Source organism: Biomphalaria glabrata, chromosome 8, assembly GCF_947242115.1.
Source record: "Biomphalaria glabrata chromosome 8, xgBioGlab47.1, whole genome shotgun sequence".
Classification (NCBI taxonomy): Eukaryota; Metazoa; Mollusca; class Gastropoda; family Planorbidae; genus Biomphalaria; species Biomphalaria glabrata.
The window spans coordinates 37,289,346-37,302,540 of record NC_074718.1 but is presented as its reverse complement, the minus strand read 5'-3'; the positions used below and the strand labels follow the sequence as shown (position 1 = coordinate 37,302,540).

The 13,195-nt window shown below is 36.7% G+C and overlaps 1 protein-coding gene across 2 annotated transcripts in view; it reads right to left on the bottom strand.

Annotated features, from left to right (window-relative positions):
• LOC106050404 (putative carbonic anhydrase-like protein 1) overlaps nucleotides 1-13,195 on the bottom strand; it is a 77,124-nt gene that overhangs the window by 43,243 nt on the left and 20,686 nt on the right. For both annotated transcript variants that reach the window (XM_056039442.1, XM_056039441.1), the window contains exon 5: nucleotides 7,359-7,550. In XM_056039442.1, coding sequence (XP_055895417.1) covers nucleotides 7,359-7,550 — 192 coding nt within the window. The remainder of the gene's footprint in view (nucleotides 1-7,358; nucleotides 7,551-13,195) is intronic.

Here is a 13,195-nt window from a genome sequence, read left to right as displayed (position 1 = left end):
CTACAAGAAGCGTGGTCAATACAAGTTGTAAGGTTTTCTTTCTTTCTGCCTATCTGTCTATTTTTCTTTCTGTCTGTCATTTTTCTTTTTTTTTTTCTTTAGGTCTTTCTTGCTTACCAACTAAAGCAAACTCGTGATTAGCTATGTACATGTTAACATGAGTGTATGTATGTATGTATGTATGTATGTATGCATGTATGTATGTATGTATGTATGTATGTATGTATGTATGTATGTATGTATGCATGTATGTATGTATGTTACTGCGCGTGCATTTGTGTGTATTGTAACCACTAGCTAAAGTTACCTTGAATTAAGTACAGCGCCGCGCTCCGACCTACATTTATCTTGAGACATTTTAAAAGGAAATAGAAAAACTGATAAAGTAAGATTTTTTTTTAAAAAAGGAACAAAGGCAAATATATGATTGAAACCAAGAGTAATGAAACATTTAGTAAATGATAATTATAATTTATTTTTTAAGTACAACTAGCGCTTAGTTACATTCCCTACATGCTGTGTGTTATCACATTCAAGACTGTTAGAATATATATACTAGAACAAACATCGCTACTCAAAATACTTTTTTATGTGTGTGTTTTATGGTATTGGATGGGACACAAGAGGGGTGTTCCGATAGAATGTAATTGTGAACGCTAGCTCTTGTAATCATCAGAATTATAAGATAAGAGGGAATATTAAAAACAAATAACCCTTAACCCAGACCTAACCCCTGAACTTTAAAATTTGTTGTTGTTGTTGTTTCAAGAGATACAATAAAAATAACCTTGTCAGACTTGGAAATACAAGAGCTCCAACAGGCTGATAAAAAATATCGGTAAAAATGACTTCTAGTGTTGAGCAGAGGAGTCAAGACTGTATCAGATTTTGACTAGTTTTGAATATTTCCAAACATAGACGGCAAAGTTAAGTTTTCGGAAAAAAAAATTATATTTACTGTTTGTTTTCTTCCTTTGTTTGTAGCTAACGAATGCCTTGTGGCCCAAACGTTCTGAGCTTTCATCTTGATGGTGCAGGGTTTTCTATATTAATTTCTGTGATATGGTATTGAGAAGGTTTACTAATGGAAAGTTCTTCACTAGAAAACCACAAAATGAACCAGTATTCTTAAAGAAATTTATGGGGGACTATTAGAAAATTAGCTTTGATTTCAGACCAACAGTTGTTTATTAAAAAAAAAAAAAAGAACATAAAAACATGAAGAAAGATTCGAGTTAAGTTAGTCATTTTATTAGAGTAAAAGTCTGAAAAGATCTTGCAATCTATAAGACAGATGATGTCAACGACGGTTAACGAGGGTGTCATGTGACTAGTACAATGACCGACCGCCTTCATTCCCCAGCTAGTGTCAGGTGACCATTAGAGTTTGGAGGACTGAGGGGCGTCCTAATTATCCCGAAGTTAAAAATCTCCTCGGTTCGGAAACCCAGCGCCCTGCTACTCAGGAGAAATACTTGTAGTTCTTTAGATACAGTATTGGTATGACATGAAAAATTATTTGTTTCATAAAAAAGGGAAAGTTTTGCTTAGAAACAGTGACGTGATTAGTAAAAACAAAACTAGGATTTAGAGTAAGGTTGACTTCAGTTTCTGAAGTAGATATGTAGATAATAAGAACTTCGATGGTTCCATTCTTCATGTATAAAACTTCTTGTAGGACATAGTTCATCAAAGTAGAGTACTTTTATAATGTTCATCTTTCGCCTGTGTTATTTCATCATTTGAGGGTTACCTCCGTTTAGACTTAGTCACTTATCTACACAAGCGCGGAGGTGCCTAACAGTATTGTTGTTTAATCTAAGGTAGGCAACTCAACGAAGTTCTACAGCAAATAAATAAGTGTGTTTACTTACCAGGACAAACACATAACAGCCTTCTGCATTCAAAGAGTCTTTTTAATGATATTACCAGTCCTTTCACCAGCTACCTGAATACGGGCCAACGGCAACGACAGCCTTCGCCGCTTCGCTCCAGGTCCCAACTACAGTCTTCAGGAAGCCCAAAAGACGGCTTCAAGAGCTTCCAACAATTCAGATTCCTCACACTCACTTGATACACTGTTCTTTCCTCTATCCCAGCGTCTTTCTGTTCTGATTCAATAGTGCGCTGGTACGCACCACAAGCACTGGTGCAAGGCAGGGTTACAACAGTATTATTATATGAAGGATTGAACTTCAACCAAATACTAATATTGTTTACATTTTAGATCCGTATTTTATTGACGATAATTAAAGTTTATATCCTAATTTTGTCCCTGGGTTTTCACCTAGTCATCTTTGAGCATGTATTTCACTTAAGTGGAGGAGATAATTAGTCACTTATGGCGTCTTCTCCCACTGACGTGAAAGGTTAACACGTAATGACATTGATCGCTAGTGCCGAAATCAAGGTCCTCGTTGGATAACCACTTGAACTGTGTCCAGGTCACGGAGATGTTTTCAACCTGGTATTAGCTGGACTTCACAGGCCGTGCGTCTTGATGTCTGTACGTTTGTCCGGTTCCCACACGGGTCTATCACCACTAGCTCAAAGACACAGACACTCGCAGACACTCGCAAAGAGTAACTCTGAGTTCCACGTCAAGTCCACTTAAAGACAATCCCATTAAATTAATTGCCATTGACGCAGTGTGGGTAGGAGAGAGAAGGAAGAGCAGAGAAGATTTATAAGCTTGTCTCTAAGTGAATGTAGAGTGGAGTCATACAGTTTTTAAAAATAAGTCATTTTAACTGAAACAAATAATATAAAAAAGTGTGTTTGTTTTTGTTTGTTGTTGTTTTCTTTGAAGATCACTTCTCCTCCAAGAGTCTGATGACGTTTCAGGGCGAATATTTCACTCTTACCAACTACTGAATGATATTTTTTTAAAAAGGAAATTGTTTTAATATCCTCCCTGTTCCCTCCTCACAACGAACAAAAAATTCGATTGTAGAAATCTATTCAAAGTAAATACAATTCTATTGACAAACAGACACAAACATTCTTTTGTTCCCATGGCAATCAAATCATTAAAAAGGAACAATCTGATATAAACTTTGTCATGTAAATTATGAGTGAGTCTGGTGTGAATGTACATTTTAGTTTCTTATAGTTATAATGTTTTTTGTTTGGTGTAATGCACAAATTGTAAGACAAATTTCCATACGGACAATAAAGATTATTATTATTATTTTTATTATAAGCCTATAGATCCAGACTTACTGTGCGAAATTTCCCCTGATAGTCTATTTAATTGTTTGATGAATAGGGCCTAAATGTGGGAAAAACTCGCTGACAAGATAGTCCAAAATAAAGATTGTCAAGACCAAGTTTAATTTTTGAAGATTATATTTCACACAATTATAATGGTCAAATCAGAGATTTCCCAGTGTGGCCAATTAGCTAGTAATTATTTCCCCAAAGATATATATATCAGCTGTGTCCTATTTCTAAGAAAATCGTTGGGACCATTTTCGAGAACCGTGCACATCCAAGTTTGTTTGTTTTTGTTTGCTTTTTGTTTTTGTTTGCTTTTTGTTCTTGTTTGCTTTTTGTTTTTGTTTGCTTTTTGTTTTTGTTTGCTTTTTGTTTTTATTTGCTTTTTGTTTTTGTTTGCTTTTTGTTTTTGTTTGCTTTTTGTTTTTATTTGCTTTTTGTTTTTGTTTGCTTTTTGTTCTTGTTTGCTTTTTGTTCTTGTTTGCTTTTTGTTTTTGTTTGCTTTTTGTTTTTGTTTGCTTTTTGTTTTTGTTTGCTTTTTGTTTTTGTTTGCTTTTTGTTTTTGTTTGCTTTTTGTTCTTGTTTGCTTTTTGTTTTTGTTTGCTTTTTGTTTTTGTTTGCTTTTTGTTCTTGTTTGCTTTTTGTTTTTGTTTGCTTTTTGTTGTTATTATAATTCTTTTTATTTTAGATTGCTAACCCTTCATGAGGTCAAATAAGAAAAGCTTAAACTCTAAAACGTTGACCTTTAATATAATATAAATTAATATAAATAAATAATACGTAAAGAGAAGAAGATTAGATAGATAGATAGATAGATAGATAGATAGATAGATAGATAGATAGATAGATAGATAGATAGATAGATAGATAGATAGATAGATAGATAGATAGATAGATAGATAGATAGATAGATAGATAGATAGATAGATAGATAGATAGATAGATAGATAGATAGATAGATAGATAGCCTTCTCATTCAGTTAGGCATTGCCGACTGTTTATTCCTTAATGACATCTAGTAAGACTCTAATTCGTAAAAAATTTGAAGACATTTTGTTCAAAAAGCAACAAAATAATTTCGTTTCAACATGAGATCCATAGATTCATGAAGGTACATTAGGATGTATGTGTATCAATGACAAAGTTTTGAGAATCCTCCATAACAAGCTGTACCAATCGCTCTTTCCGCAGTCAGAATTGTTTCGGCATGAGAGGTGGCGGGAAGCCGGGCACGATGAGGGAGAGGGGGCGGGGGTTTGCAAGACACAGTCATTGGAGAATGATAGAATCACTTTAGGAAATGACTTTCTGACATGATAGCGGTACTGGTAGACGTGTGCGGTAACAACAGGACTTACCGGCTGTGTACTAGAAATATAATACGATGTGGGGGGAGGTGGGGGTATGAGTACAAGTGGACTGAATGCTGAAGCAGTTCTAGTTTCGGGGGAGGGGGAGGGCGAAAACATGACATGGTGAATAAGAACTGAAATGAGTGATTTGAATGTATTGTTGAGTGATTTGAATGAATTGTTGAGTGCTTTAAACAAAGTGTTATTGCGGTATCAGCAAACAAGTCAAGAACTGAAAAATCTTTTAATGTTAACTTCTATTTTGAATGTAAGGATTTTTATATCCTACTCACGCCGTGAGGTCTATCCCCAGAAATAATATATGAATTGTTTGATCACACTATAGATCGTTCTGAAACACACGTTTATGGAAAGAAAGAAAGTAGACACGTTAAACTATACAATCGCACGCAATTCCAGACCGAAAAAAAAAGTTTTAGAAAATTCTCGCCACAAAAAAAATTGCTTTAAATGTAAGTAGATCTAGCGAAATTAAAATTCCGCAAGTCTTATTGGAATCAACCTAAGAACCAATGAAACAAAATGAGTATTATGTCATTACATTTTGGGGATTTTCAAACTAAACGTTTATTAGTAATCTGTTCTTTGTTGGCGCTTTGATTTTTAATTTCCCCGTTTACATTCTTTATGCAAATACAATTCAGGAAGAGAGAAAAAGAAAAAAAGAAGAGAAAGCAACATGAAAAAATGTGATGGCGATAAAGATAAGATAAGATAATTTATTGATCCAATCAAATAGAAATTCAGTTTGACTACAATAGAAAACCTCAGCGTAACTACTTTACAATAACAATATAGATTCAAATACGAACAAACATTCACACATGAAACACATACACACTTACAAACTTACAACCAGCGCTTTATGAATTAGACTTCTATGTACTTCTAGATGACGACAAATGACCTTACAACTCTCTGACCGAAAGTGGAATAAAGGAGCTTTTAAATCTTTCTGTTTTAGTCATAGTAGAAAGGAGACGACCACTTCGTTCAGATCTGATGTAACAGTGGTTTAATGGGTGCAGGTCATCCTTAAGAATCAAGAGTGTTTTGGAAAGACATCTTTCATGAAAACGCTGTTCAAGAGATTGTAACTGTGTTAGAGTGACATACGATGCTTTTTTAATTAGTCTATTATGTCTATGTCTATGCCAGTGAAGTATTACCATACCAGCAGGTTATGGCAAAGTTCATTACTCTGATGGTTGCTGTATAGAAATGTTTAATTATTGATTTGTCGATGTTAAATTTCCTTAGCTTTCTAAGATAGAATGGTCGTTGATGAATGTTGGTGTAAAGGTTTTGACAGTATTCACTCCATTTCAGTTTGTTGCTGATGGTTGTACTTAGGTATTTATATTCTTATCTTTTCTTTAGTTTTCTGAACATTTAAGATTATAAGTAAGTTAAGTAAAGAAATAAAAACTTAAGAACGTGAACAAGAGAAGATTTAGGAAAAGTTTTCAAATAGACAGACACAATAAACGTCATATTCAAAGTTGGCTGCTGCCAGCTAAATACACATTAGTTTGTGCTAAAGAACTCAGACATTCGATTCCACAATGCTAAATACACATTAGTTTGTGCTAAAGAACTCAGACATTTGATTCCACAATGCTAAATAATACACATTAGTTTGTGCTAAAGAACTCAGACATTTGATTCCATAATGCTAAATGATAAACATTAGTTTGTGATACAGAACTCAGACATTTGATTCCACAATGCTAAATGATACACATTAGTTTGTGATACAGAACTCAGACATTTGATTCCACAATGCTAAATAATACACATTAGTTTGTGCTAAAGAACTCAGACATTTGATTCCATAATGCTAAATGATAAACATTAGTTTGTGATACAGAACTCAGACATTTGATTCCACAATGCTAAATGATACACATTAGTTTGTGATACAGAACTCAGACATTTGATTCCACAATGCTAAATGATACACATTAGTTTGTGATACAGAACTCAGACATTTGATTCCACAATGCTAAATACACATTAGTTTGTGCTAAAGAACTCAAACATTTGATTCCACAATGCTAAATAATACACATTAGTTTGTGCTGAAGAACTCAGACATTTGATTCCACAATGCTAAATAATACACATTAGTTTGTGCTAAAGAACTCAGACATTTGATTCCACAATGCTAAATACACATTAGTTTGTGCTAAAGAACTCAGACATTTGATTCCACAATGCTAGAAGTGCAGAAAAACTAATATCAAAATACTTCACTTAGCAATATTTATTCTTTACACCGGATACACCAAACAAAATTGCTATTTATTGATTTGCACCCAAGTATGAACATTTCAAATATAAATAATTGAAAGCGTTTATAGATTAAATTTGGAAGTTTTTGGTCTATTTACTGGAGTGCTTTTTGACAAAAATCCATTTTAAGATTTATAGGAAAGTATGCCAACTCAAAGCTCTAAAAATAATAAAAAGTAAATACAAATATTTACTTCGGCCTTAAATATTTAATCAACAATGGGAAAGTTATATCGCAGTGTCCATCTCCATTCTTTCTTTTTGTTTTTAAACAACGGTCCAAGATTGACCAATCTCTCTACTCCATAACTTGTTCACCGCTGACCTCTGATGTCCCAAGTTCATACGCCGACAAAAAAAAATTGATTTATATAAAAACTAGCCAATGTTATTAAATCAAACGACCCCCAGCGTCTCCGTGGAATTCAAACACACACACAGGCGCACACACAAACACGGCAACAACGGACTGACCTCTGCAGGAAATGACCTCCCGGAGACTCTATGCTCTGAACCGGCCGTGTCGTTGTTGGCCAGATGGAACTTGATTTCTGCTACGGTGTACGTGTAGGAGAGGGGCCCCAGGCTGATGTTGATGAGGTTGGAGCCTTCAGGCCTGATGTCCAGCGTGATGTCCTGGCTTGTGCGAGACAGGATGCCGTTCACCTGGGGATACAACAACATCTGCATTTCTTAAAAAGTTTATGCTGAAATAATTTGTTGACACTCTATTTCGGAACAAAAAAAAATGCTGGCGATGCGAACCCAGGCTTAGGATTCGGGAGGGATTGCGGAGTGTACGACCCGCATAGAGCTTCAAGCCTCAATCAAGCCTCGCATTTTTTTGTTTTACCAAATGTTGTGGAGAGGTTGTAACCTAGCTCCAGAGATCAAATCTTATGTCACACGCATAATGTCAAATTAGAAACAAATTTAAATGGAAGTTCCAAATCCTTGATGAAAAAAAAAGTAATTTTCATTTATTTACAAATATCTGTAGACTTTCCATATCAGGGCATCAATGTTTAGGACACAATTTAAAATATCGATATTAAACAATTTTCATTTCTTTTATCAACACAAATCTCTACACGCTGTCGTCATTCTGCCTCCACATTTGTCTCCCCTTTTCCTGTTCCTGTCTAAACCCTCTTCGGACAGTTTAAAAAGTAAGCGTTTGACCTACTCTAAAAACAGTTCCGTTCATGCTATTTATATTTTTAAAAAATTACGAAAAATCACATAACGAGACAAATGGTAAAAATGTAACAAGAAGTCCATGATGTGACCTCCATTTGGCGAAGAGTTTTACGTTCTAGGGTGCATTTTTTTTAGAGTGCTCCAGCCTTCTGCCAGGGAGGGTGAAGGAAGGAGAAAACTTCGGGGCACAGAAAGGCGGCTTCTTCACACTTTTTCAACTCACTCTGTCTGGTACAAAGTTTGTAAACGTTGTTTTTTTTCAGACACCAATATCGAATCAAGATGAAATTTGGCACAATTATTTCTTTTAACTGACAACACAAAATTCAATAAAAAAAAAAACGATTAGCTAATTAACTATTGGGAATCAATTATTTTGTTTAGCATCTCGAACAAGCGAAAAAAATTGTACTTGAGTGATAAGATGGTATAAGTTGAATTAGTCCCCTTTATTGTTTGCAGAAAGGAAAGTTTGTAAAGTAACTATAAAATTATATTATAATTATTTAGAGTGCCCATCAGTTTTACTCGTTGGGAGTCTGAAACTAACAATTATATTATATTTTCCTTATTACTGAGTATCAGTAATATCTCTTTACTATATTATTTAAAGACCAGCTTAGGCCCCAACTTACTTTAACTGACATAAAAGAGACATAAAAGAGAGCACCTGGCCGCAGGCTGCTTTGGAACGAGACAGCTGGAGATCATTTACAAAGGCCGTAGGATACACATTGAAACCATAAGAAAATCAGCTGCCGAGGACAGAAGTAAACGGCACCCAGGACCACGGGTACCCTGCACCCAGGATCACTGTTACCCTGAACCCAGGACCACGGGTACCCTGCACCCAGGATCACTGTTACCCTGCACCCAGGACCACGGGTACCCTGCACCCAGGATCACTGTTACCCTGCACCCAGGACCACGGGTACCTTGCACCCAGGATCACTGTTACCCTGCACCCAGGACCACGGGTACCTTGCACCCAGGACCACGGGTACCTTGCACCCAGGATTACGGGTACCTTGCACCCAGGATCACGGGTATCCTGCACCCAGGAACACGGGTACCTTGCACCCAGGATCACGGGTACCTTGCACCCAGGACCACGGTTACCCTGCACCCAGGACCACGGGTACCTTGCACCCAGGATCACGGGTACCTTGCACCCAGGAACACGGGTACCCTGCACCCAGGATCACGGGTACCTTGCACCCAGGACCACGCTACCTTGCTTCAAAATTGCTCAACTGACATTGGAGACACACTTAGATATTGACCGGAACTAATTAGATTCGAATCGTTCGGCGGACTTATAATTTACAGTTGTGTCATCTCTGACAAGTAGTTGTGTCAGTATGCCATCAGGCGGGTGACATGACTGTTCATCGACTCGTCTATTGACTGGCTCGTCATTAGCTAGACATGCAGAATGGAAGAGAGAGAGAGAGAGAGAGGGAGAGAGTGTGTGTGCGAGAGAGAGAGAGAGTGTGTGTGAGAGAGAGAGAGGAAGGGAGAGTGTGTGTGAGAGAGAGAGAGTGTGTGTGTGAGAGAGAGGGAGGGAGAGAGTGTATGTGTGAGAGAGAGAGAGAGAGAGTGAGAGAGAGAAATAGAGAGACAAAGAATGATAAGTAGACTCAAAGACAGACAGGTTCAACTGCAGAGAGAGAGAGAAAGAATTACATATTTATAATAGAAACTTACAAACATATATCATAGTGTAGATAGATATGTACACATAATAACTTTGTACACTTCATAGATTTGTAAATATGATAAATATGTATACATTGAAATATTCACAATTTCAAAATGTTACTGTTACCGGGATATAGAAAAATACATCAGACATTGAAACGGTATAACTATAGAACTGAAGTATATGTAGTCTTATTATGACAGTATCTTATATGAACTTAAGATAATCAGGCTATTTCCAGTGTAGATTGAGACACAGAGTTAGTGCTAGAGACTCTAACGATATCCTCTACAGGAGATTCTAATCAATCTCTGGGCCAGTACACATCCTTCAGTTCCACGCTTCATGCACGATAAACATCCTATTTATAGATTCACATCAAGGGGAGAGAACATGTTAATTAAAAGTAAGAATTACAATTCATTTGAAAAAAAAAATTGATTTTTTGAGCGCAAACAGACAACAGAGATTTGTATTTCTTGGCATGAGTAACATCCTACACAGAGTTAGACCGTGACAAAGTAATCATAGCACTTGTAACTTGTCATGCTCTGCTGATTCTCTCACTTCGTTGGTTACGTAAAACGTTAAAGTGCATCACAGTATAAGTACATACATAATAACTGCACTTACAACATATCATGAAGACATCCTGCGATTAAAATTTGAACAGTACTTTGATGCAAATAAAGCCTAGCAAACTTCCTTACAGAGGCATGAGCCCCGTAATAAACAGAGTACAAAGGATTCTGATGGACAAAGCAATAGGAGACATTCGACAATGAGTGGGAGAGGGGGATGAGTTGGCTTTTATTATAAATCTTATAACTCTGTCTGGTAAAAAGCTTGTACATTTCTTCCTAACCCATTCTCGGAGCAAGATAAAACCTTGCAAATATATTCATTGGCGTAGACAATATATGATGAATAAAAATGAGTTTGTAAATTAATTACTGGTATAGTAATTATTTTGTTTGATATCAACAAGAGAAATTAATTTTTCAGTATTCACAAATATCATTAAATATGTAGGGTTTAGTCCCTTAAGATAATTGTACACGTTATTACTCCCACACCCATTCTCCGATAAAGTTAAAACTTTAAAAAAATTCTTTATTGTACCGGTACCTAATAAAATACTGATCAATAAAAAAAATTAACCAATTAATTATTGGTAATTAATTAATTAGTTTGATATCGAATAAGGGAAGTAACCTCTACATTATAGATATATATATAGTTGTAAGTGCGAAGTTCTTCCCTTCAGATAGCTTTAATACCAGTTTAGGCGCCAATTTGTTATAACTGACACAGAAGATAGAGACCACAAAATTAAAATAGTGCAAGAAATCCACTGTGAAGGACAGATTTAAATGAAGAAACGAGAGTCTAAACAGACCATCTGCTGGATGTGGCATAATATGTAGGTCAGAGCAAGGACTTCGAAGCCACGTGAAATACTGCACTCCTCACTAATCCTTGAGCTCGAAGACAAACCTTATTATTATTATTATTATTATTATTATTATTATTATTATGTTAGAAATGAACGAGTAGTCATTCTCTGGCGCTGCCAGGGTCGAGTTTCGTTAAAGGGAAACAAAGTTCATCGTAGTCTCTTTATCAGTTTCCACTGAGGAATTTTCTGGTGATGTGGCAGGTCTGCAGCAGTACCGCCCTCTGACAGGCAACGAAGATGTTCCTAGGAATGTTAAGGGCCTTGAAGGTGTCTGTGAGGTCAGTTGTTATTATCCCCTCGGTTGATATAACAATGGGGTATATTGTTATTTTGGACAATTTCCATAGACGCTTAATCTCCAAGCCTAGGTTCCCATATTTTCTTTGTTTTTCTATCTCAGTTTTTCTTAAATTATGAGACAGTGGTACGGCGATATCGATAATGGTAGCGGTTTTTTCTTTTTTATCGATGAACAGCAGATCCGGGCGATTGAAATCTACCGTTTTGTCGGTCAGAATAGGCCTATCCCAGTACAGCAGATGTTCAGTAGACTCGAGAACCTCTTGCGGAGAGTATTTATAATAAGGGGGAGTGTCCTTATCGATCAATTTGTACGTCAAAGCCAGGTGTTGGTGTATTAACTTTGCAACTTGGTTATGGCGACCTAGGTAGGCTGATTCTGATAGGGCTGGACATCCTGCCATAATGTGTTCAATCGACTCGCCCACATTTCCACATTTTCGGCATTTGTCGACAACATTGAGTTTCAGGATATGCTTCTCGTAATTTTTTGTCCTGATTACTCTGTCCTGTATTGCTGTAACAAAGCCTTCTGTTTCAGGGTAGAGATGACCTGCTTTGAGCCATGTTAAGGAAGCAGCCTTGTCGATGTTGTCCCAATGTAATGAAGCCGGAAATTTTCCGTGGAGTGTTTTTTCTTCCCATTGGCGAATCTCATGCCCTACGTCGTCCAAACCGATATTGACATCAGCATTGTGTAGGTTCAGAGGGGTTGCATCAGAGTCGTATTTCCGTAGGAAGGAAACTAATTTGTTGCTGGAGGCGAGCAGTTTTGATAGTATTTTTAAAACTTGCATCTTACACAATTTGAAGATGTTCTGCAATCCACGACCCCCATCCTTCCTGGGCAGGTATAACCTTATGGTGGAGGACTTGGGGTGTAGGCATCGAAACTTGGTTAGTAATTTTCTAGTGAGTCTGTCAATGTCATGTAGGTCGGTGTCAGTCCATTTGATCACACCGAACGTGTAAAGGAGCACAGGGACGGCCCAGCTGTTAATTGCAGTGATGAGATTACTGCCAGACAGTTTGGTGTTGAGGATTTTATTAACTCTTTGCCTATATTTGCCAAGAAAGTCCTCTTTTAATTTCTTATGGTTTATCTTGGCATTCTGGTTTATTCCAAGATATTTATAAATAGAGGCGGAGTTCAATTCCTCGATGCCTTCAAATGCAATGTTGGTGTTCGTTGCCTTGCCCTTTTTAATGCTTATGATGCCACACTTATCCAGGCCAAAAGACATACAGATATAATTATGTTAGAAATGAACGAGTATTCATTCTCTAGCGAAACCAGGGTCGAGTTTCGTTAAAGGGAAACAAAATTCATCGTAGTCCCTTTATCAGTTTCCACCGAGGAATTTTCTAGTGATGTGGCAGGTCTGCAGTAGTACCGCCCTCTGACAGGCAACGAGAATGTTCCTAGGAATGCCAAGGGCCTTGAAGGTATCTGTGAGGTCAGTTGTTATTATTCCCTCGGTTGATATGACAATGGGGTATATTGTTATTTTAGATAATTTCCATAAACGCTTAATCTCCAAGCCAAGGTTCCCATATTTTCGTTGTTTTTCCAGCTCAGTTTTTTTTTTAAATTATGAGATAGTGGTACGGCGATGTCAATAATGGTAGCGGCCTTTTCTTTTTTATCGA